The sequence below is a fragment of the Nelusetta ayraudi genome, unplaced genomic scaffold (genome assembly GCF_046127955.1).
Source record: "Nelusetta ayraudi isolate G7.1 ecotype Tasmania unplaced genomic scaffold, CSIRO-AGI_Nayr_v1 ptg000123l, whole genome shotgun sequence".
NCBI lineage: Eukaryota > Metazoa > Chordata > Actinopteri > Tetraodontiformes > Monacanthidae > Nelusetta > Nelusetta ayraudi.
Window position 1 is genome coordinate 186,907 of NW_027466173.1, and position 22,121 is coordinate 209,027.

General features: G+C 47.4%; 3 protein-coding genes and 1 long non-coding RNA gene across 5 annotated transcripts in view; 2 read left to right on the forward strand and 2 right to left on the reverse strand.

The window, feature by feature from the left end:
• LOC142904183 (E3 ubiquitin-protein ligase TRIM39-like) overlaps positions 1-22,121 on the forward strand; it is a 138,898-nt gene that overhangs the window by 100,391 nt on the left and 16,386 nt on the right. The window lies entirely within an intron of this gene.
• LOC142904185 (uncharacterized) lies at positions 6,204-10,286 on the reverse strand. The gene is made up of 2 exons (XR_012929356.1): positions 9,721-10,286; positions 6,204-7,193 (listed from the first exon to the last, which is right to left on the reverse strand). It is a non-coding gene; the product is annotated as an uncharacterized LOC142904185 (long non-coding RNA).
• On the forward strand, positions 14,228-17,755 carry chp2 (calcineurin-like EF-hand protein 2). 2 transcript variants are annotated; one of them, XM_076050116.1, is made up of 7 exons: positions 14,228-14,363; positions 15,252-15,324; positions 15,428-15,508; positions 16,511-16,638; positions 16,722-16,783; positions 17,138-17,260; positions 17,473-17,630. In XM_076050116.1, exons 1-7 carry the CDS (start codon positions 14,297-14,299, stop codon positions 17,524-17,526), a joined length of 588 nt encoding a protein of 195 aa, XP_075906231.1. In that variant the 5' UTR covers positions 14,228-14,296; the 3' UTR covers positions 17,527-17,630. The 2 variants fall into 2 exon arrangements, with proteins under 2 accessions (XP_075906231.1, XP_075906232.1); XM_076050117.1 differs by lacking the exon at positions 15,428-15,508 and having other exon boundaries at positions 17,473-17,755.
• On the reverse strand, positions 18,019-21,544 carry cox7a1 (cytochrome c oxidase subunit 7A1). Its single transcript, XM_076050118.1, has 4 exons — positions 21,387-21,544; positions 19,710-19,796; positions 18,710-18,794; positions 18,019-18,165 (listed from the first exon to the last, which is right to left on the reverse strand). The coding sequence occupies exons 1-4, from the start codon at positions 21,399-21,401 to the stop codon at positions 18,107-18,109; spliced, it is 246 nt and encodes an 81-aa protein (XP_075906233.1). The 5' UTR covers positions 21,402-21,544; the 3' UTR covers positions 18,019-18,106.

Below are 22,121 nucleotides of genomic sequence, written 5' to 3' on the forward strand. Positions count from 1 at the left end.
TTGGTGTGGGCGCTTCTTGGGGGCTCCTGATGAAAAAGCAAGTGGCCCCATGTCTCTAGGACAAAGTTGAAATTTCACCCCATAGACTTGCATTGAAATAAGGCTGAAGCTAGGGTTAGGGTTAGGGTTAGGGTTCCTCAAAGTACTAGAAGCCCCAAATTTGGTGTGGGCACTTCTTGGGGGCTCCTGATGAAAAAGCAAGTGGCCCCATGTCTCTAGGACAAAGTTGAAATTTCACCCCATAGACTTGCATTGAGTTAGGGTTGAGGATAAGGCTGAAGCTAGGGTTAGGGTTAGGGTTAGGGTTAGGGTTCCTCAAGTACTAGAATCCCCAAATTTGGTGTGGGCGCTTCTTGGGGGCTCCTGATGAAAAAGCAAGTGGCCCCATGTCTCTAGGACAAAGTTGAAATTTCACCCCATAGACTTGCATTGAAATAAGGCTGAAGCTAGGGTTAGGGTTAGGGTTAGGGTTCCTCAAGTACTAGAAGCCCCAAATTTGGTGTGGGCACTTCTTGGGGGCCCCTGATGAAAAAGCAAGTGGCACCATGTCTCTAGGACAAAGCTGAAATTTCACCCCATAGACTTGCATTGAGTTAGGGTTGAGGATAAGGCTGAAGCTAGGGTTAGGGTTAGGGTTAGGGTTAGGGTTCCTCAAGTACTAGAAGCCCCAAATTTGGTGTGGGCGCTTCTTGGGGGCTCCTGATGAAAAAGCAAGTGGCCCCATGTCTCTAGGACAAAGTTGAAATTTCACCCCATAGACTTGCATTGAAATAAGGCTGAAGATAGGGTTAGGGTTAGGGTTAGGGTTAGGGTTCCTCAAGTACTAGAAGCCCCAAATTTGGTGTGGGCGCTTCTTGGGGGCTCCTGATGAAAAAGCAAGTGGCCCCATGTCTCTAGGACAAAGTTGAAATTTCACCCCATAGACTTGCATTGAAATAAGGCTGAAGCTAGGGTTAGGGTTAGGGTTAGGGTTAGGTTTCCTCAAGTACTAGAAGCCCCAAATTTGGTCTGGGCGCTTCTTGGGGGCTCCTGATGAAAAAGCAAGTGGCCCCATGTCTCTAGGACAAAGTTGAAATTTCACCCCATAGACTTGCATTGAGTTAGGGTTGAGGATAAGGCTGAAGCTAGGGTTAGGGTTAGGGTTAGGGTTAGGGTTCCTCAAGTACTAGAAGCCCCAAATTTGGTGTGGGCGCTTCTTGGGGGCTCCTGATGAAAAAGCAAGTGGCCCCATGTCTCTAGGACAAAGTTGAAATTTCACCCCATAGACTTGCATTGAAATAAGGCTGAAGCTAGGGTTAGGGTTAGGGTTAGGGTTCCTCAAGTACTAGAAGCCCCAAATTTGGTGTGGGCACTTCTTGGGGGCTCCTGATGAAAAAGCAAGTGGCCCCATGTCTCTAGGACAAAGTTGAAATTTCACCCCATAGACTTGCATTGAGTTAGGGTTGAGGATAAGGCTGAAGCTAGGGTTAGGGTTAGGGTTAGGGTTAGGGTTCCTCAAGTACTAGAAGCCCCAAATTTCGTGTGGGCGCTTCTTGGGGGCTCCTGATGAAAAAGCAAGTGGCCCCATGTCTCTAGGACAAAGTTGAAATTTCACCCCATAGACTTGCATTGAAATAAGGCTGAAGCTAGGGTTAGGGTTAGGGTTAGGGTTAGGGTTCCTCAAGTACTAGAAGCCCCAAATTTGGTGTGGGCGCTTCTTGGGGGCTCCTGATGAAAAAGCAAGTGGCCCCATGTCTCTAGGACAAAGTTGAAATTTCACCCCATAGACTTGCATTGAGTTAGGGTTGAGGATAAGGCTGAAGCTAGGGTTAGGGTTAGGGTTAGGGTTAGGGTTCCTCAATTACTAGAAGCCCCAAATTTGGTGTGGGCGCTTCTTGGGGGCTCCTGATGAAAAAGCAAGTGGCCCCATGTCTCTAGGACAAAGTTGAAATTTCACCCCATAGACTTGCATTGAAATAAGGCTGAAGCTAGGGTTAGGGTTAGGGTTAGGGTTCCTCAAAGTACTAGAAGCCCCAAATTTGGTGTGGGCACTTCTTGGGGGCTCCTGATGAAAAAGCAAGTGGCCCCATGTCTCTAGGACAAAGTTGAAATTTCACCCCATAGACTTGCATTGAGTTAGGGTTGAGGATAAGGCTGAAGCTAGGGTTAGGGTTAGGGTTAGGGTTAGGGTTCCTCAAGTACTAGAAGCCCCAAATTTCGTGTGGGCGCTTCTTGGGGGCTCCTGATGAAAAAGCAAGTGGCCCCATGTCTCTAGGACAAAGTTGAAATTTCACCCCATAGACTTGCATTGAAATAAGGCTGAAGCTAGGGTTAGGGTTAGGGTTAGGGTTAGGGTTCCTCAAGTACTAGAAGCCCCAAATTTGGTGTGGGCGCTTCTTGGGGGCTCCTGATGAAAAAGCAAGTGGCCCCATGTCTCTAGGACAAAGTTGAAATTTCACCCCATAGACTTGCATTGAAATAAGGCTGAAGCTAGGGTTAGGGTTAGGGTTAGGGTTAGGGTTCCTCAAGTACTAGAAGCCCCAAATTTGGTGTGGGCGCTTCTTGGGGGCTCCTGATGAAAAAGCAAGTGGCCCCATGTCTCTAGGACAAAGTTGAAATTTCACCCCATAGACTTGCATTGAAATAAGGCTGAAGCTAGGGTTAGGGTTAGGGTTAGGGTTAGGGTTCCTCAAGTACTAGAAGCCCCAAATTTGGTGTGGGCGCTTCTTGGGGGCTCCTGATGAAAAAGCAAGTGGCCCCATGTCTCTAGGACAAAGTTGAAATTTCACCCCATAGACTTGCATTGAAATAAGGCTGAAGCTAGGGTTAGGGTTAGGGTTAGGGTTAGGGTTCCTCAAGTACTAGAAGCCCCAAATTTGGTGTGGGCGCTTCTTGGGGGCTCCTGATGAAAAAGCAAGTGGCCCCATGTCTCTAGGACAAAGTTGAAATTTCACCCCATAGACTTGCATTGAAATAAGGCTGAAGCTAGGGTTAGGGTTAGGGTTCCTCAAGTACTAGAAGCCCCAAATTTGGTGTGGGCGCTTCTTGGGGGCTCCTGATGAAAAAGCAAGTGGCCCCATGTCTCTAGGACAAAGTTGAAATTTCACCCCATAGACTTGCATTGAAATAAGGCTGAAGCTAGGGTTAGGGTTAGGGTTAGGGTTCCTCAAGTACTAGAAGCCCCAAATTTGGTGTGGGCACTTCTTGGGGGCTCCTGATGAAAAAGCAAGTGGCCCCATGTCTCTAGGACAAAGTTGAAATTTCACCCCATAGACTTGCATTGAGTTAGGGTTGAGGATAAGGCTGAAGCTAGGGTTAGGGTTAGGGTTAGGGTTAGGGTTCCTCAAGTACTAGAAGCCCCAAATTTCGTGTGGGCGCTTCTTGGGGGCTCCTGATGAAAAAGCAAGTGGCCCCATGTCTCTAGGACAAAGTTGAAATTTCACCCCATAGACTTGCATTGAAATAAGGCTGAAGCTAGGGTTAGGGTTAGGGTTAGGGTTAGGGTTCCTCAAGTACTAGAAGCCCCAAATTTGGTGTGGGCGCTTCTTGGGGGCTCCTGATGAAAAAGCAAGTGGCCCCATGTCTCTAGGACAAAGTTGAAATTTCACCCCATAGACTTGCATTGAGTTAGGGTTGAGGATAAGGCTGAAGCTAGGGTTAGGGTTAGGGTTAGGGTTAGGGTTCCTCAATTACTAGAAGCCCCAAATTTGGTGTGGGCGCTTCTTGGGGGCTCCTGATGAAAAAGCAAGTGGCCCCATGTCTCTAGGACAAAGTTGAAATTTCACCCCATAGACTTGCATTGAAATAAGGCTGAAGCTAGGGTTAGGGTTAGGGTTAGGGTTCCTCAAAGTACTAGAAGCCCCAAATTTGGTGTGGGCACTTCTTGGGGGCTCCTGATGAAAAAGCAAGTGGCCCCATGTCTCTAGGACAAAGTTGAAATTTCACCCCATAGACTTGCATTGAGTTAGGGTTGAGGATAAGGCTGAAGCTAGGGTTAGGGTTAGGGTTAGGGTTAGGGTTCCTCAAGTACTAGAAGCCCCAAATTTGGTGTGGGCGCTTCTTGGGGGCTCCTGATGAAAAAGCAAGTGGCCCCATGTCTCTAGGACAAAGTTGAAATTTCACCCCATAGACTTGCATTGAAATAAGGCTGAAGCTAGGGTTAGGGTTAGGGTTAGGGTTAGGGTTCCTCAAGTACTAGAAGCCCCAAATTTGGTGTGGGCGCTTCTTGGGGGCTCCTGATGAAAAAGCAAGTGGCCCCATGTCTCTAGGACAAAGTTGAAATTTCACCCCATAGACTTGCATTGAAATAAGGCTGAAGCTAGGGTTAGGGTTAGGGTTAGGGTTAGGGTTCCTCAAGTACTAGAAGCCCCAAATTTGGTGTGGGCGCTTCTTGGGGGCTCCTGATGAAAAAGCAAGTGGCCCCATGTCTCTAGGACAAAGTTGAAATTTCACCCCATAGACTTGCATTGAAATAAGGCTGAAGATAGGGTTAGGGTTAGGGTTAGGGTTAGGGTTCCTCAAGTACTAGAAGCCCCAAATTTGGTGTGGGCGCTTCTTGGGGGCTCCTGATGAAAAAGCAAGTGGCCCCATGTCTCTAGGACAAAGTTGAAATTTCACCCCATAGACTTGCATTGAAATAAGGCTGAAGCTAGGGTTAGGGTTAGGGTTAGGGTTAGGGTTCCTCAAGTACTAGAAGCCCCAAATTTGGTGTGGGCGCTTCTTGGGGGCTCCTGATGAAAAAGCAAGTGGCCCCATGTCTCTAGGACAAAGTTGAAATTTCACCCCATAGACTTGCATTGAAATAAGGCTGAAGCTAGGGTTAGGGTTAGGGTTCCTCAAGTACTAGAAGCCCCAAATTTGGTGTGGGCGCTTCTTGGGGGCTCCTGATGAAAAAGCAAGTGGCCCCATGTCTCTAGAACAAAGTTGAAATTTCACTCTAGGGTTAGTGTTAGCTGAAATAAGGGTTAGGGTTTCGGGCTTCCTCACCGGCTAGAAGCCCCAAATTTGGCGTGAGTGTGTCTCCTCACCTTGATATGCTTGACTTTCATGTCCAGTTTCGGGTTTCTTGTTCAGCAACACAAGGCCAACCAGACCCCCAACAACAACGTGGGGCTGATTGGTTGCTGTTCATCTGTGACCCCCGGCCAGCTGAAGCCCGCAAATCTTTCAGATTCGGTTGTTGTGGACTATTCATCCGTGATGCGTGCTTTTAAAATTTCTTTCTAAGGTGCAACACCTGGCCCGACTCTAGGCACCACTATTTTATTTGTTTTCATTTTATTTCTCTATTTTATTTTATTGAATTAGTCTTGTAATTGAATGCACTTGTTTGGTTCAAAATATTCATCAATTCCGCAAATATGGGAATATGCGACATTTCTTGAAGATAGTTTTAGGCACAACTGTGTATCATTTAGATTATGTCAGTATGTATAGCTGTATTCTCTGATGTTGTATTGTTTATAGGTAATAGGCATAGCTGATTTAAGACTTTTTGTACCGATCTCCTATACAGAGCTAAAGTGAACAGTATAATGTTGCACCGACTGAATGGAGTGTATGTATGCGAACGTATGAAAGCACCTCTCGAGTGTTTCCTCTTCAGAACACGAGCAGAAAGAACCGAGCGTGGAGTGAAATATCTCGATCTGCGACGTGATCACTGAGTTGTACGGCGAACCCTGCACACGTCACTCCAACAGTGGGAGGCAGTCGCTGTTCACCGAAGGGTCCGTGGCTCTTGGAACTGCACCCCAAGCTTTGTAGCGCAGCAGCCGCAGCAGGTTTGTCACCCAGAATTTATCTGCAGAAAATCAAGCTGCTCGCCAAAACACTTTGTGGCATCTTTGGGATATTAGAAAGGGAAGATAATGAACAGGCTTCGGAATGAACAGTGGTACTTTGAAGACAGCCGTGCACACCAAAAACCAGAAGTGAGCCCAACAAACTGACTTTGGCAGAGCTACAGACAAAGATGTTTTTTACACTAGAGAGGGATACACAACGACAAAAGATGCAACACATTAGAGTGAAGAGAGCACGAAGGATGAAATCAATTAGAACCACATGAGACGGGAATCAAACAGGATGCACAGTGAGCACAAACACAAAGGAATCGACTCAAAACCAGCAATGCATCAAAGCAAATGCGAAAGCCATACACAAGGAATGCGTTATTAACCAGTCATAATAACATCCGCATGAAAGCATCAGCAAAACTGTAATGCAGATCAATCCAGCTTTATTGAAATGGGAAATGTGCTGAATTTAAAACCCCTGTGACCTTTTTCTTTAGTTGTCACTTACAGTATCTCCTACAGTAAAATACAGTGACGGATGGAAAGGTAGCTGTTTATGTGTATTCAAAGAACGCATTTTTGACTGTTATTTATCAAACAACTGAATCGTGAAGGAACTCCTTTTTGATCAAATTCAATTGTATTTAAAAAATATTTCCCAAACAGACGATTGTTATTACAATTCTGTCACTGACGCACGGCTCAGTTTATTTTTATTCTCAGGGCAACTGCAGGTTTGATTGGTATGTTTTCATGTCCTTGCCGTCAAGTCAATTTATGATAAATAATTGAAGTCCTGTACTATTCTGAAGGGCTCTAAATACACACACACACAGATCCGGCTTCGCTTTCCTTTCCTTTGTGTTACTTTCTTTGAAGCCTCTGGCCTTTAAGAGGAAACTCTTTTACACAGTATTGCAAAAGTGACAAGCATTCCTTGCAAACCAGTCAGTCACGCACGCAGACACGTGACGCGGTGTTCCTGGAAAGCCATTAAGTTCCTGTCAGATTGAAATGATGCTCCTCTGCACGGAGAGGATCCAGTTGAGGTGGCTCGGGTATCTGATTGGGAGGCCTCCTGGACGCTCCCCTGCAGAGGTGTTCCGGGCTACGCTGGAGGGACCAGGTCCCTGGGCTGGCCTGGGAACACCTTGAGGTTGGCTGGGGCCAGGGAAGTCTGGGGGTCTCTGCTGAGACTCATCATCATCATCATCATCATCGGCGGTCACTCAGGTTCGAGTATGACTGTCCTCCTTCCTGGGCCTTGTGGGCCTTCAGGTGGGTGAAGAGGCCAGTCCTGGGCAGGGATGATCAGTGAGGGTTGTGGGTCTGAGTTGAAACCTTTGTGATGGAAGCGCTCTCCTTTCTGCGTCTGCGCTTGGCTTCTGCTGAGACTGCTGCCCCCCCGACCCAACTCTGGATAAAGCGGTAGAGGATGGATGGATGAATGGATGGCATTTTATGTTTCACATTCACAAACAAGGAAGTAAGCAACAATGTCTTTGCAAATGCACAGCACAATCCCCTTCGTGAACCGCAGGGTTGGCGTGGTGAAGGTGAGCGAGGTTGTCGGGGCAGCTGCCTCTGACGGGGTTTCCCAAGGCAAAGTGTTTCAAGGTGAAGAGCCAAACAAACAAGGAGCAGTTCAGAAACGCACTATGACAATAAAGATAAGGATGATGACCAGGATGTACGCTGCCAAGACTCGAGTCCCGTATGGACACCACATGGTATCTTCTGGTTGGGCCCAAAACAATGAATGTGCGGCGTGTTGGTTTGTCCAAGAAGACGCCGTACAAAAGTACTAAGTTCTAGAACAGGGGTCCCCAAACTACGGCCCGCGGGCCACATCCGGCCCGCTGCGTGTCTCTGTCTGGCCCGCGTGAAGGCAGTCCACTGTTCTAGAAGGTTTACTATTGAAAAAACAAGCAGTCATGCAGACGGATTCCCCGTTGTTGGGCCAGAGGAGAAGTCCCAGTTGAACCAAGATGGAAAGTCTCCAGGTGACCTCACAAGGGGGAATGAAGATCCTGGCCCCATGTGGAGTTTATATAGGATCAACTCCTGTCCCACTGGCTGTTATTTGTTTGCAGGGAGCGGTTGTGGTTGTGGTTGGCTTCTTCTGGACCCTCCTTCTGATCCGGCCAATAGAAGCAGTTGATGCTGAAAGAGTGTGATTAGATAAGGAAGGAGGAGGAGGAGGAAAGGGACGAGCTCAAGGAGAAACTCCCCTGCTGACGGATGTGTTGGAGGAGGAGGAGGAGGAGGAGGAGAGGAGGAAGAGGAGGCCCCTTCGCTTTACCGTTCACTCATCTCAAACACTCAGCACTCAGAACAGCGCCCTCTGTTGGAGGGATCGCTGTTTCTGCCTTGACTTTACTGACCAGTGTCTAGACCTTAGGTGGGCAAACGTTTTGACTGGTGGGCCACGATTGGTTCTGCAATTTAAGAAGAGGGGCCGGAGCAGCAGCAGATGTATTGATGTTGGTGTTTTGGTGGAAAAAAATGTCAACTGATAATAAACAAAAGCATTCCAGCAAACCATGTGTCTTTGAAGCCCCACAACATTTAGTTACTTACTGAAATGACTCTTAAAATGCTGAGAAAATGGATGAACTACAGCTTTTTTATGACTCCTTATTATAAATACAACTTCCTCGAGTTTGGCGGGCCGGCTTAAAAAGCTGAGCGGCCTGCGTTTGTCCTTTTCCCCGCAACCTTACATCTCAATGAACAACCAAATGGCTTTTTTTTTCAACTGCCATTCAGCGTTAGCAACACACTTGTTGTATCAAGTCTTATTATGTCAAAGCTCCATCCTGCTCTGCTCACTTTGCATTAGAGAGAGCAGCCATCAAGTTCACTCAAGCAGAACTTTCATTCATTTCCCCCTGGATCCTTGCCAACGCACACACACATGCACGCACACACACACACACACACGCACACACACACACACACACACACACACACACACACAGAACATAGAAATCATAGAATCAGACGGTGAAAGTTTGAAAATCTACTTCAAGAAACATGTTGGTTACTGTTGACTGTGTAACCGAACCTTGGAATTGATGGCTATGATACCAACAACAAGAACTGAAGCATAAAATCAACACACACACACACACACACACATTATATAAAATTCCTTTTGACAATGTGGGCCTTTTCAAAAACCATGCAAGGCGCCTGGGTAAGCGGGTAATTGTTTTGTCTTATCACAGTCACATTGGACGAGTCGGACGTTCCACTACAGAAGTTTCTTGGCAAGAGCTGGAGGTTGTTTTCCACAGATGCTACCAATGCTTCTAAGTAGCGTGTCACTGGCCTCCATGGTGAGTCAGAAGCCGACCAGGGTGTTTACTTAAACTCCAGTTCAAGCTTGATGGTGTGGGTGGAGTGAAGCAAAAACAGTGTTTTCACTTCTGCTGTTTGTTCTTCCTTTATTGTAAATACGTCGTCCTGTTCCGATAAAACGCCCTCATTCTGCAGCGTCAAACTTAATCTTAGCCGTTAAGTACTCACAAAATCTCATTCTGCTTTTTAGGGACTGAGCCCGGGCAATACATTAGGGTTAGGGTTTACGGGGTTCCTCACTTACTAGAAGCCCCAAATTTGGCGTGGGTGTGCCGTGGGGGCTCCTGATGACAAAGCAAGTGGCCCCACGTCTCTAGGACAAAGTTGACCTTTGACCCCCGTAGACTTGTATGGCATTAACTGAAAAACTGAAAGACATACTGTCAATGGCAAAGTTGTCAACTTTGGAGTCCCCCAAAAAGGCCACACCAACGGGACGAGCTCGCCCTCATTTTACAAAGCACAAGGACACCCGGAAATGTTGCACACTTTTCAATGTGCTCACAAACACTGGAAAAGTCCAGCTAGCAACCCAGGATTAACTCGCAGCTAATACATTACGCTTGAAATGCGCACCAACCTGTTGAAAAAGAAAGAAGCGGTTGAGACGCTGGCGACCGTTTCCTCCCTCCAAACCTCCTCAGCGGAGAGGAAGTAGCTTCAGCCCGCTCTCCACCTGTGTCGTGACACTGCCGCCCAGTGACCAACCAAGGAAAGTTAACTCATGATTGATGTTGAGTGGACACATTAATCGAATGCTTCATGTAAATTGGCTTCTCCTTTAAAAAAAAGAAAAAAAGAAACAAACACTCAGAATGGCATTCAAACATTCCATGAAATAAATACAAATAATAATAGTTTTAAAAAAATGCACATATCACAACTGTGAGTTGAATTGTATGTTTTTGTTTGTATCTTGGCTAAAATTCAGTTACTATTTCCTTCTCTCTCACCTTGACTTTTAAACTAATATGTTTCTCATGGTGGAGACCAGGACTCGAACCCAGGTCTCTCGGCACCACAGTCGGCAGTCTGAACCCACCGAGCTAACCTGCAGTACGTCAACGCACAGCACTGACTTGACAACGGTGCGTTTCAAACACTGGACTCTGCAGGAGAAATAAACAGTTGTGTATTTTACACCAGAAGCGTCAGCAGAGCGCGAGCAGAGCGACCGCGTAGACGTGTCTCGCGCAGCGGCTCGATGGGTTCACGCGAGGATCGTAAGATCGCGCGACAACCCAGGTAGTTTTCGCGTGTTTTTAAAGAAAACAACAATGAAACAAAACATCGACACTTGGAGACACTGTTGGGACAGTGTCTCCAAGTATCGACGTGTGTCAAAAAGAAAAATAACAATAAAGCGAACTGCTGGCATCATACAAACTGCAGCTATTTAAAGTAGAGATGCATTTTGTTCATCATAGTTTGAGATTCAAAGTGAAATCTGTTGTTGTTTGCCGATGCGTTGCGTTGATGTTTCACAGTAAAGTGCAGCACATATAAACACAAAATCCAGCACATTGTGTGTTATGATGAAAATCAACCGCGAAGATCCACCGTCTTTTTACACCATTGACTTCCAGTCTGAACGATTCTACCTGCTGCCATTGACGCAGGAGGGACGCGGCGAGCGTCAAAGAATAAATTCTGGCGTTCTTTTTCCAGCGGGTCGCGTTTTTACTGCTTCTGCTTCTGGGACGCTTCTGAAACGACTGTAGTGGCCGCAGTACACTGCGTTTATGCAGACACTCTGCAGACGTCCGCGTCGACGCAGTAAAACGCGTCCTGTGGGAGAGGCTGCTGGAGCGTGAGCAGAGCGTCTACGCGGTCGCTCTGCTGACGCTTCTGGTGTAAAATAGGGATAACACAACAAGTGGAGCTGCAGTGTTTGACTCTCCTCACTCTTTTAAAATTGAATAGAGTTTGAAAAGAAGGAACCACTTACCTGGTTGCTGCTTCCTGTTGAACTCACTTGAAGGAAATTCCAAATTCCAAATGCCGGAAGATTGAAATGCTCGGAAATTCGACAGACGCAACGCAACGCAAGTTTTGGTTGTTTTGTTGGTTTTAGGTTTTGTTTTGAGTTTGGTTTTGTTTGTTTTGTTGGTTTTAGGTTTTGTTTTGAGTTTAGACACACCGACCGCCCCACACACACACACACACACTCCAGTGTTGTACCTCTGGTCCACGCTGGGATTCGATCCTGTCACCTCCGTGTTGGGAGGCAGCGTTGCTCCCCACGAGACCGTCTTCAGCACTGAGGAGCAGAGAGCGAGGAAGACCTCAGTGCTTCACCTGACAATGACACACACACTGACACACACACACACATGAAATAAAACAAAGGACAACAAGTAACAAAAAAACAAAAATAAAAGATTCTTCAACTCATTTCCTCATAACTTATGAGTCATGATTAAATCAAGAAAATCAAAGTATGTAGGAATATTTAACATATAGCTCACTGTATACCATAATAAAACACTTTATAGTGGTGTGTTTATGATACGCAGAGAGCCAACTTGGAGGCTGGCTACAGCAGTCAGGCTAACGAGGTGGTTAGCTCAGTGGGTTAAACCTCTGACTGTGGTGTAGGAGGTGTGGGTTCAAATCCCAGTTCATACCAGAAGACACAAAGTTTAGTTTTGCATTCCAATGTTCCCCTTTTTTTGTTTTGTTTTTACACACGTTGAGACTATTGCTAAAATGTCATAGGACGGTCATTTCATTTCAGAGTGTTGGGCTGTTTACAGTTGTCGTTGTTGTTGACAATATCGAGGATATTTCAGCAGTCTTCAGACACGTTGACACTTTGAATTGTATAACTCCCTCTAATGTTAAACCATGCTAGGGCTGTCATCCCTGTGACTTTAGGTTGCTCGGTGGGATGTGTAGCAAACATGTTGCTTTAACGTCAATGGAAAATGAAGCAAAGCAAAGTTGCAACCAAACATTGCAGTGTGTGAATACATTATTTTGGGGGTGAATACAAAACTCCCAGCTTCTTCATGACTTGGCAGGAAAGACTGAAATGAAGCGAGTAAAGGCAGAGAGGCAAACACTGATGATGATCATACTTTTTTTTTTTTCGGCCTCATTTTGAGATAAACTCAAAAATCAACTGCCGATGTTTCCAGAGAGGAATGCAACCCTGTGCGAGCCTGCATATTTTTTGTGTTTGTTTATTTCAGTATGTGTGGGAGTGTGTGCGCGCGCGTGTGTGTGTGTGTGTGTGTGTGTGTGTGCCTGTGCCTGTGTGTGCGTGTGTGCCTGCATACCTGCATACATGTGTAACTGACTTTGGCTTTGACCTGGTTTCATTTTACTCTGCGGGAGTTTTGTTCTTTTGAAATAATGAAAGCGATGTTTGATTGAAGGATGCTATCAATAAGATATTCCTGTGTCCTTTTCTTTTTATTATTTAACAGACAGTCAATTTATAAGTATGGGTATTTATTTTTATTTTTTTCTCTTTATAACAATGAAGAAATTAAACCAGTTTAAAAACCAAGTTGTTGCTTTGGTGCCTTCAGCACAGCAGGGACTCGGCCTCTAAGCTCATGAAGCAGACGCCCTCTGCTGGACACAGAGAGATACTCACCAATACGTTTTATATTTATAGCGCTCATTGGGAGTGTATCTGTCACGTGACTATTGCTCCAGATAAATCTTAAGAAATGGCTTCCACACGTGATGTTTACATGTTAACCCCACCGGCTCACTGCTTTCACTTTCAATCCACTGTAAACATGCAGTGGAGTGCGGAGCAGCAGAAGCTGCTCGCGAGTCATCGATCCAGAAGATTTCAGCTTTTGGAAAAAAGGAGAGAAGACATGATAAATCTTGTGAATAATTAATCATTCAATAAAGTTGAATTGCACTGAATGAAAACTCACCTTCATCACAAGTGTGTGATGCCGCCCAATGACTTTACAATTTATCCACATTCAAATATTTTATGTTGGACATTTACACAAAAGTCAGGACCCAATTGTGTTGATTTAAAACTTTGCATGTGTACTGTAATAAACGATGGCTTTTGAAATAAAGTGCTGCCCACGTGCTTTGCAGTTGCTCTTCATCTGATCAGCTGTCTTTATCCGAACCAATCCCGCAGTGGCAAAAATCCATAACCCACAGAGTTCAACAATCCAACCAGCACTGGAGATAACTGCAACTGCAACTGTTGACGGGCTGCAATACAACAGTTACAGTGTTGTGTAGAAATAGCTCCATCTAGTGTTTCGCTGACAACAGTGCAGGCCCCTCATTAAGTTGCAGCAACCTGGCAGACTTTTGAAAAGGAATGGAAAGTTCACAGTTGTTGAGCAGCTGCATCAACTAGTCTGGATAAGGTCCTGGTCTGGTCTTGGTCTTGATGCTCTCTAGTCTGGATAAGGTCCTGGTCTGGTCTTGGTCTCGATGCTCTCTGGTCTGGATAAGGTCTTGGTCTGGTCTACCTCCATGGCTCTCTAGTCTGGAAAAGGTCTTGGTCTGGTCTTGGACTCAATGCTCTCTAGTCTGGATAAGGTCCTGGTCTGGTCTCGACCTTGATGCTCTCTGGTCTTGATAAGGTCATGGTCTGGTCTCGGTCTCGATGCTCTCTGGTCTTGATAAGGGCTTGGTCTGGTCTTGGACTCAATGCTCTCTAGTCTGGATAAGGTCCTGGTCTGGTCTACCTCCATGGCTCTCTAGTCTGGATAAGGTCCTGGTCTGGTCTCGACCTCGATGCTCTCTGGTCTGGATAAGGCCTTGGTCTGGTCTCGACCTCGATGCTCTCTGGTCTGGATAAGGTCTTGGTCTGGTCTCGACCTCGATGCTCTCTGGTCTTGATAAGGCCTTGGTCTGGTCTCGACCTCGATGCTCTCTGGTCTTGATAAGGCCTTGGTCTGGTCTCGACCTCGATGCTCTCTGGTCTGGATAAGGCCTTGGTCTGGTCTCGGTCTCGATGCTCTCTGGTCTGGATAAGGTCTTGGTTTGGGTTGGTCCCGTCTGGACAGCAACACTATTGGCTGAGGCCCACGTCTGTCATGTGCGTGTCAGTGGGGGTGGGCGGTGCAGTGAGAGAAACGCAGTCCGCTGCTCAGACTGCCACCACAGCAGCCTGAGGCAGGAGGCCTTCGAACAGGCCCGCCAGGAACAGGAAGATCAGGATGGGATCCAGCAGCTCCAGGATCAACAGCATCCCAGACGCTCAGCAGCTCATGCAGGAAACTGGCTGTGAGTTTTTGACCACTTAGTTTCACTTCGTTGCTACTGGCTTGTTTTGAGCCGCTGGTTTCTCGACAGCCACTGAATCACAAGGTCAAACTTCTGAACGTATGTTTCAAGGAAGAATGCTGGTGAGTCTTCACTGCGTCAACTTGTTGGGATTGATGGCTGTGACATCAACAAGAAGAAGAAGAAAAAAAAAGGAAAATTACAGTTTGACCACACATTGACAATTCCATTTAATGTCAATAATTTCACCCCAAGTGTCTAAGTTGTATCGAACCAAAAAACAGAAATGGTTGTGAGTTTGCCAAAGAAACACTCCAGTAGCTCCAGTAGCTCCAGTGGCTCCAGTGGCGACAGCTAACTGAGCTAACTGAGCTCCCTGAGCTCACAGGAGGGATTTTATCTTTCATTTTGCAACTGTTGAAGAATGAAAAGTCTGAATTTGTGTGTTCTGCTCGGCACTGCAGCCTCAGTCTGAGCTCCCTGATAGCAGCAGCAGCAGCAGTGGGTGTTGATACACACGTCAGTTGTGTTCTTATCTCCTGCCCCACAATCGCACCAGCACAGACACCCAGGAGGGGGTTCACTGCGTCAATACTGGAAACTGTTGTGTCTGAAGGTTTGGAGCAGCCTGAACTGCTGCTGCTGCTGCTGCTCCTGCTGCTGCAGAAAAGAAGCTCTCGTGATGAAGGCAGAGGGAACTGCTCTTGTGTTCACTGCAGGCTGATCTATCGGGTCAAGGCCACGAAGGTCCACTGAAAGCAGGCTTTTCCGGACTGCTCAGTTTTAACGTTGAAGGTAGAAGGGTGAGAAGTGATGGAAGGATGTTGTCTCTGCTGTTCAATGAAAAGTCCTGGAATGAGGAGAAACATCAACCTTCCTCTGTTTCAGTCTCTGCTGCCCACATCGTTCGTCTCCACGAAAGGTTCGAGTCCCTGGACACAGAAAGGAGAGGGGAACTCAGGTTGGTGGCAGTAAAACTGAGAGAAAAACATTTGATTTCAAAATAAAATGTGCTGCACTCAGCCAGCAATGAAAGTGTCCAACACGCTGGTTGTCTTTGACAGTCCCGAGGACTTCGAGTTGATTCCAGAGTTGGCGATGAACCCGGTCGGAGGACGAATCATCGGGGCCTTTTTCCCTCCCAGGTGCAGCTGAACCTCCAGGTTCCCCACTGTGAGAGCAGGAAGGGCTGAAGCTGAGGGAGTTCACGCATTCTGGCCGAGGAATTCTGTTACCAGTGAAATAATTGTAAAAACTTGTGGGATTTTTCTCATAGTGAGAATGATCAGAAATGATCAGTTTTTTATGGCTTTTATGAATATGAAAACTGAAGGTCAAATCAAAAATCAACAAGGTCACAACAACAAGTGTAGCAAAAATAGATTGAAGTAAATAATAACATAATAAAGTAAAGAAACAATGTTCCCGGCACAGAAGATCAGTGTGCAGTGACACAACGTACATCCATTATAATTACTATTATTATTATTTTCTATTTGGATGAGTTCAAGTGGAGTTGCTTTAATTATCAAGCAAATAGGGAAACACTTCAGAAATCCAGAATCAAAACCTTTTTTCCATCCTTGAATCATTCACTTGCTGGAAGAAAACTGACAAGTTTACACTGACAAGAGTGGAGACTTTCCCTGTGTTTGCTACTGAAAGAGAGAAATGTCCCTTCTCTCTCCTCCTCTCCTCTCCTCCCCTCCTCTCTTCCTCTCTCCCTCTCCTCCGCTTCTCCGCTCCTCCTCTCCTCCTCTCTTCCTCTCCTCCACTCCTCCCCTCCTCTCTTCCTCTCTCCCTCTCCTCCTCTCCTCCTCATCTCCTCTCCTCCTCTCCTCCTCTCTTCCTCTCTCCCTCTCCTCCTCTCCTCCTCATCTCCTCTCCTCCGCTCCTCCTCTCCTCCTCTCCTCCTCTCTTCCTCTCTCCCTCTCCTCCTCATCTCCTCTCCTCCGCTCCTCCTCTCCTCCTCTCTCCCTCTCCTCCTCTCTTCCTCTCTCCCTCTCCTCCTCATCTCCTCTCCTCCGCTCCTCCTCTCCTCCTCTCTTCCTCTCCTCTTCTCTCTCCTCCTCTCCTCTCCTCCTGTCCTCTCTTCCTCTCTTCCTCTTCCCCTCCTCCTCTCCTCCCCTCCTCCTCTCTCCTGCCAGTCAGGAGACGGTGAACTTTGCCTCCTTTGTGCGGATCCTGGCTCACTTCCGCCCAGCGGAGCGCAGCAGAGGCAGCAGAGGCGGAGCACAGCAGGAGTTGGCCAACTGCACCAGCAGGAAACTCCAGTGTGAGTCCACGTTAGTCTGCTTCCACCGTGTGTTAGCGCCACCTCTGTCCAACACTGACAACTGGCCTGTGGGCTTTGTTCAGTTGCTTTTCAGTTGTACGATCAAGACCGAGATGGGAAGATCTCCAGAGAGGAGCTGCTTCAGGTGGGGGAACACTGTGGCTTAGTAGTAGTAGTCTCTAGTGAGCTGTGGTCCTGGAGGTTGGTCCTGGAGGTCGGTCCTGGTCTCCAGACCACTTCTGAGGGGTCTCGGTCTCGGCTCAGACTCTGAGGCACTTTTACTGGGTCGGGTCTCGGTCTGAGAATGGGCCAACTCACTCAGTGGAGACTCAGCCGACACTGTAATAACACGATAATAACGGAAAAGAATCCAGCCGCTGCCTTGTTTTGCTCCGTTGGTGACACCCAACTCATGAATCAGGGCAAATTAGACAGAGCGCACCTTTAAAGGCCAGCTTTGAAATGCCGATGAAGAACTGAAGGCTGCTGTGACTGCCAGGTGCTGCGGGCCATGCTGGGGATCCAGGTGACGGAGGAGCAGCTGCAGAGCATCGTGGAGCGAGCGATCCAGGAGGCCGACCTGGACGGGGACGACGCCATCTCCTTCGATGAATTCAAGAAGGTAAAGTGCAGACTCCATAGTCAGGGAGACGGAGGAATAATCTCTAGATTGGCGACAACACAGAGATTATTTCCCAGCAGCCTTTGTTTCTGTCAAACTGGCGTTGCGGTGATAAATTCCTGTCTGTTAATCATTAAACTGACCCACATGTGTGACGTCTGAGCGGTGGGGAATTCCAAAGACTCACATCTTGTTTCCTATTGCTGTTGCAGTCCCTGGCAAAAGTCAACGTGGATCACAAGATGAGCACAGGCTTCCTGAGATGAAGACCCTGACATAAGAATCTTCCTCTGTGACAAATACAAACTGGCTGAGGTGGACTTGTTTCAATGTGCTCGGTGTTTCTTTGTTCTTCTAAATAAGAAAAAGGTGAAGAGTTTGAGTTCTTCAAAAGTGCAGTGTAGCATTACAAGTTGTGTCACCAGAGGGCGCTGTTTTACAACTTATACGGCGTTCAGCCGAGAACGTCAATTTTTCTAGCTGAACTTATGTAAAAACAAAAGTCACGAAGATTTGATCACAAATGTATGTCTTCAAAATAAAACAAAACACCACAAAAAAAAAAAATCATACTATTTTTGTTGTTTTTTTGCATTGTGAGCTCACAGTCAAAGGTTGCACCTTGCACTGGACCGACCGCTTGTCCAGGGTGTCCGCCCTGCTTTTGTCTTCTCAAACTCCCAGCAAGAAACCACGAGGAGACGCACAACACAAATTCCATGTGTGACAAGCTGGGTTGATGTGTCTTTATTTGGACATTTTCTACACACTCAGTGGGCTTCTTCACTCAGTCAGAAGAAGCGTGTGCACAGTTTGAAGGGGTCCCATGCATCCCTCACTTCCTCTCTAGGCTTTCTTCTGTGGAAGCGCTGCAACCAGCAGCCAGTACACAGAGTAGCTGCATCCTGCACAAAAGACAAGTGTTGTGTTATCACAGTGGCTGGGAGTCGAGACGAATGTGGTGGCCGCATGAAGTACTGCACACAAACCCCTACCCCTAGCTCAGATGGAGTCAAAGGTGTGAAACGAAAAGGAATGAAACCTCAAGCAGGCCCCTAGATAGTCTTGCACTAGGTAGGTTTGCACCAATGGCATCTGGTGATAAGGTGGCGAAGGCTTCAGATTGGTGTCTGTGATGATCCCAAAACATTGAGAATCTTGACTAGAAGCTGCATTTTGAACATGTTTAAACATGTTTTAGGATAGGATTGACCTTTAGTGGTCCCACTGCTGTGTTTCAGCAGCAGTTCAGAGCACAAAGGAATGGAGGAAATGATCCTAACAATATTGTAACAATGTGCTATATTGGAGTTTGTGTAATATTTCACAGACATTGAGACAGAGTTCTGACTAATTTCCCAACCAGTCTCTGCAGGTGAAATCAAACAGATGAGACACAGTTCTGACTCCACTCTTGGTGTTTGGACATATTAGACGTGCAGATGTTACCTGCCGCTGTCAACAACATGGTGGCACGGTAAAGCAAAACGTCGCTGGTTCCTCCTTTGATGTGGACCGGCAATCCATTGTCCTCCTACATTAGAAATCACATGGGAACACATGGGCTTCATGTATTAGTTCAGAACAGGGTGTCATGTTCGCTACGGTGATGGCCAGGCTGGCAGATTGGGTTCAACAGGGCCGCTGTGTTTGCAGATGACTGATGTGTTGTCTGTAGTGAGAGCAGGTGGAGCAGGTGCAGCAGAATCCAGGGGGGTGGAGCCAGAAGTGTGAATGTGAGAGGGAACCCTGGTGGGACATAGGCAGTGTACGGCCCGGGGCCCATATGTGGTCCGTTAAGCTCTTTAATCCGGCCAGCCAATACAAACAGCTGCATCTCCTCCATGTTTGCAGTGTCGTAAGAGTCATTTCAATAAAGAGCTAAGCACCCTAGTGGTTCTGGGTGGTTCTAAGAGGTTCTAAGACCTAAACACCCTGGGGGTTCTGGATGGTTCCAGGGGGTTCTAAGAGCTAAACACCCTGGTGGTTCTGGGTGGTTCTAAGAGGTTCTAAGAGCTAAACACCCGGGTGGTTCTGGGTGGTTCTAAGAGGTTCTAAGACCTAAACACCCTGGAGGTTCTGGATGGTTCCAGGGGGTTCTAAGAGCTAAACACCCGGGTGGTTCTGGGTGGCTCTAGGAGGTTCTAAGAGCTAAACACCCTGGTGGTTCTAGGAGGTTCTAAGAGCTAAACCCCCTGGTGGGGCTTCATAGACACTGATTTCCTCCTATGAGGTGGCTCACCAGAACCTGCTGCTGCTCCATCAGCATTTACGACCCACTGTGGCCCCACCAGTCTAAAAGTTTGCCCACCCCTGACTGACTTTGGCCCAAGAGTCACCAGTTGAGAGCAATGACAAAGTGTGGAGAAGAGGCGGCGAAGGCTTTTGCAATCAAACTGAGATCAAACGGGACGGTGGCATCTTCTGGACTCCACACTGCTTTTGTTACCTGGAAGAGTTTTTGGGCCTCTGGGACTTTGTTTCTCAGCTGTCTGGCCGGGGGGCTGAAGGCACGGACAGCCACAAGTGGTAATTTCTGCAACGACAATAAAAGGAAAAATTGGAATTCCAAAGAAGACAGTGAGAGACTCCTTGATATTCCCAGAATTCCTCGGGAATAGATCCATCCGGTCGTACAGCTGTAACAGTTACCCTGCTGGCCAGGAACCAGTGGTGCAGTGCTCCTTGGAGCAGTGGCTCCACTCTGAATTCATGAGCCTCTTACAATCAACCCACTGAGCAAAGGATAAACACAACACCGACTGGAAGGTCAGTGGGTATATTCTCTGTATACCTGCGTATATACCCTGCACTCTGTTCACCTTCTGTACTTTAACACTCTGAAACCACATCAGCTGAAACACACCTCTTTCCATCCACCTGGAATCAATGTACATCTGTTTCATCATCAGTTTGTCCTTATTTGAGCCTTGACTGCCAAAACATACCAACTGAACTTTGACACGCATGGACACCCTGAACTGTGTGTTCCACCCCAACGTCACCCTTGCAGTCACTTTCACAAGCTCAAACTCTACTGTAGGCTGTAAAAGTGCAAGAACGTGTGTGAAACTAAGAAAGCGTTGCTCGGTTGTTGTGGCTTCAAGTGATTTCATTGGGTGTGAAAATGAAAGCAGCGGGCTGAGAGTAGCAGAGCACAGCGCGGGCGAGCCGACAGAAGCACGGGAGGGGAGAAGGGGGAAGCATCGTGATACTGCTTCTGCTTTCAGCTGTTATGGTCCTGCTGCCCTGAACAGGTGCAACCGCCTGCCTCCCTAATTGCTGGGAACTGGGAGCCTGGCAAGCAGAGCCAGATCCTTGTCGCTGGAGCCGCCTCTGAGTCGAGAGATCGAACGCGGTTTCGGTTCTGGCAGCAACGGTTCCGAGATATTGTCGTCACGTAGGCCAGGGTTTAAGCTGCGTGCGGAAGCAAATCTGCATGTTTCCATGAGGAAGAAACCTTTTAAAATGCAAAATGAAAGTTTCCTTCGGAGACGCAGCAGTTGAAAAACAATCAAAAGCTCCGTGGCCATTCCGCACACATGCAGTCGCACTGCGTTGCATTTGTCCCAATCTGCAGAAGACCTACCAACACCGTGAAACGTGTCAAGGCAATACAAATGGAAATGCATATCACTGCGCTCCCATTGGTGACGGTCACCTGCCAGTTGGGTTTCAGCTCAGTCAGGTTCCACTGGGTAGCACACTGAGAACAGGACTTCCTGTTTGTGTTGCGCAGCAGGCGTGAGTGTGCGCCACACAGTCATGGCTGGCTGATAAAGTGACGGGAGACACGGTTTGGACCCAGGTCATGTGATCCTGCAGTCAGTCAGTGCACTCAATATAGAACAGATCTCTTATGAGGGACACAAACATGAGAGCGCGGCTCCAGCGGGCAGATGAAACACTGCCACTCTGCCGTCCTACACCACAGTGCAAAGGTGAGGCCTCGGCCCGCTGCCCTGCTACACAAACACGGTGCGTCTTCGCTACTTTCTGCCAACCTTATCTGCGCGTGAATCAATCCCCCCCCCACACAGTCCGACCCAGGAGTGGAGCCACAGACAGCGGCAGTGGAGAAAGTTCCAGGAAAGCCAATAAAAGGGAAAAGCAGAGGTTTAGTTACCAGGAGCTGCTTCATGTCTGCTGCGCTGCCTGTCGAGCTGCTTTGCCTCACTTCACCCTGGGCAAGGACGTGCCCTCCCACACACACACACACACACACACACACACACACACACACACACGCACCGCGTGAGCGTTGTTGAATCTCTGCCAAACTACGACCAGCAGCAGAGTCCAAACTGTCTGTTCACTGGCAGGCAGGGCGAGATAGAAGCAGCTGGCGGAGAACCACCACACTCGTGTTCATTTTCAGTGTGTCACATTTAACCTCATGTTTGTTTTGTATTGCATATGCTGTGTGGTCAACAGACAGGAAGTTGAATGTCAGATACGGTAACACTAGTAGTTCAGGAGCTGGACAGCAGAGGGCAGTCAGAGTAAGACTCATCAAGCGTTGATTCACACTTTCCCCCCCATGAAGTTGAATTAAAACAAAAAAAGAACTAAAATGAGCTCAATTAAAAAGAAAGCAGCTGGATTTCAGAATTCTGCCTCAGTTATCGAGGGTCCAACTGAAGGGTTCTGGTCTGAACCAGTGGTTCCAGCTGAAGAGTTCCAGTCTGAACCAGTGGTTGCAGTTGAAGAGTTCTGGTCTGAACCAGTGGTTCCAGGTGAAGAGTTCCAGTCTGAACCAGTGGTTGCAGTTGAAGAGTTCTGGTCTGAACCAGTGGTTCCAGCTGAAGAGTTCTGGTCTGAAACAGTGGTTGCAGTTGAAGGGTTCCGGTGCACAGAGCTG

Bases quoted from the DNA above. Each gene is read 5' to 3' on its own strand.
- chp2 (XM_076050116.1), top strand. From the start codon at position 14,297: ATGGGATCCAGCAGCTCCAGGATCAACAGCATCCCAGACGCTCAGCAG. The intron at 16,784-17,137 runs GTGGGGGAACAC...TGTGACTGCCAG, and splicing joins CCAGAGAGGAGCTGCTTCAG to GTGCTGCGGGCCATGCTGGG. The intron at 17,261-17,472 runs GTAAAGTGCAGA...TTGCTGTTGCAG, and splicing joins CCTTCGATGAATTCAAGAAG to TCCCTGGCAAAAGTCAACGT.
- cox7a1 (XM_076050118.1), bottom strand. The intron at 18,795-19,709 runs GTAACAAAAGCA...TTTCTAATGTAG, and splicing joins AGGCCCAAAAACTCTTCCAG to GAGGACAATGGATTGCCGGT. The intron at 18,166-18,709 runs GTAACATCTGCA...TCTTTTGTGCAG, and splicing joins CATGTTGTTGACAGCGGCAG to GATGCAGCTACTCTGTGTAC.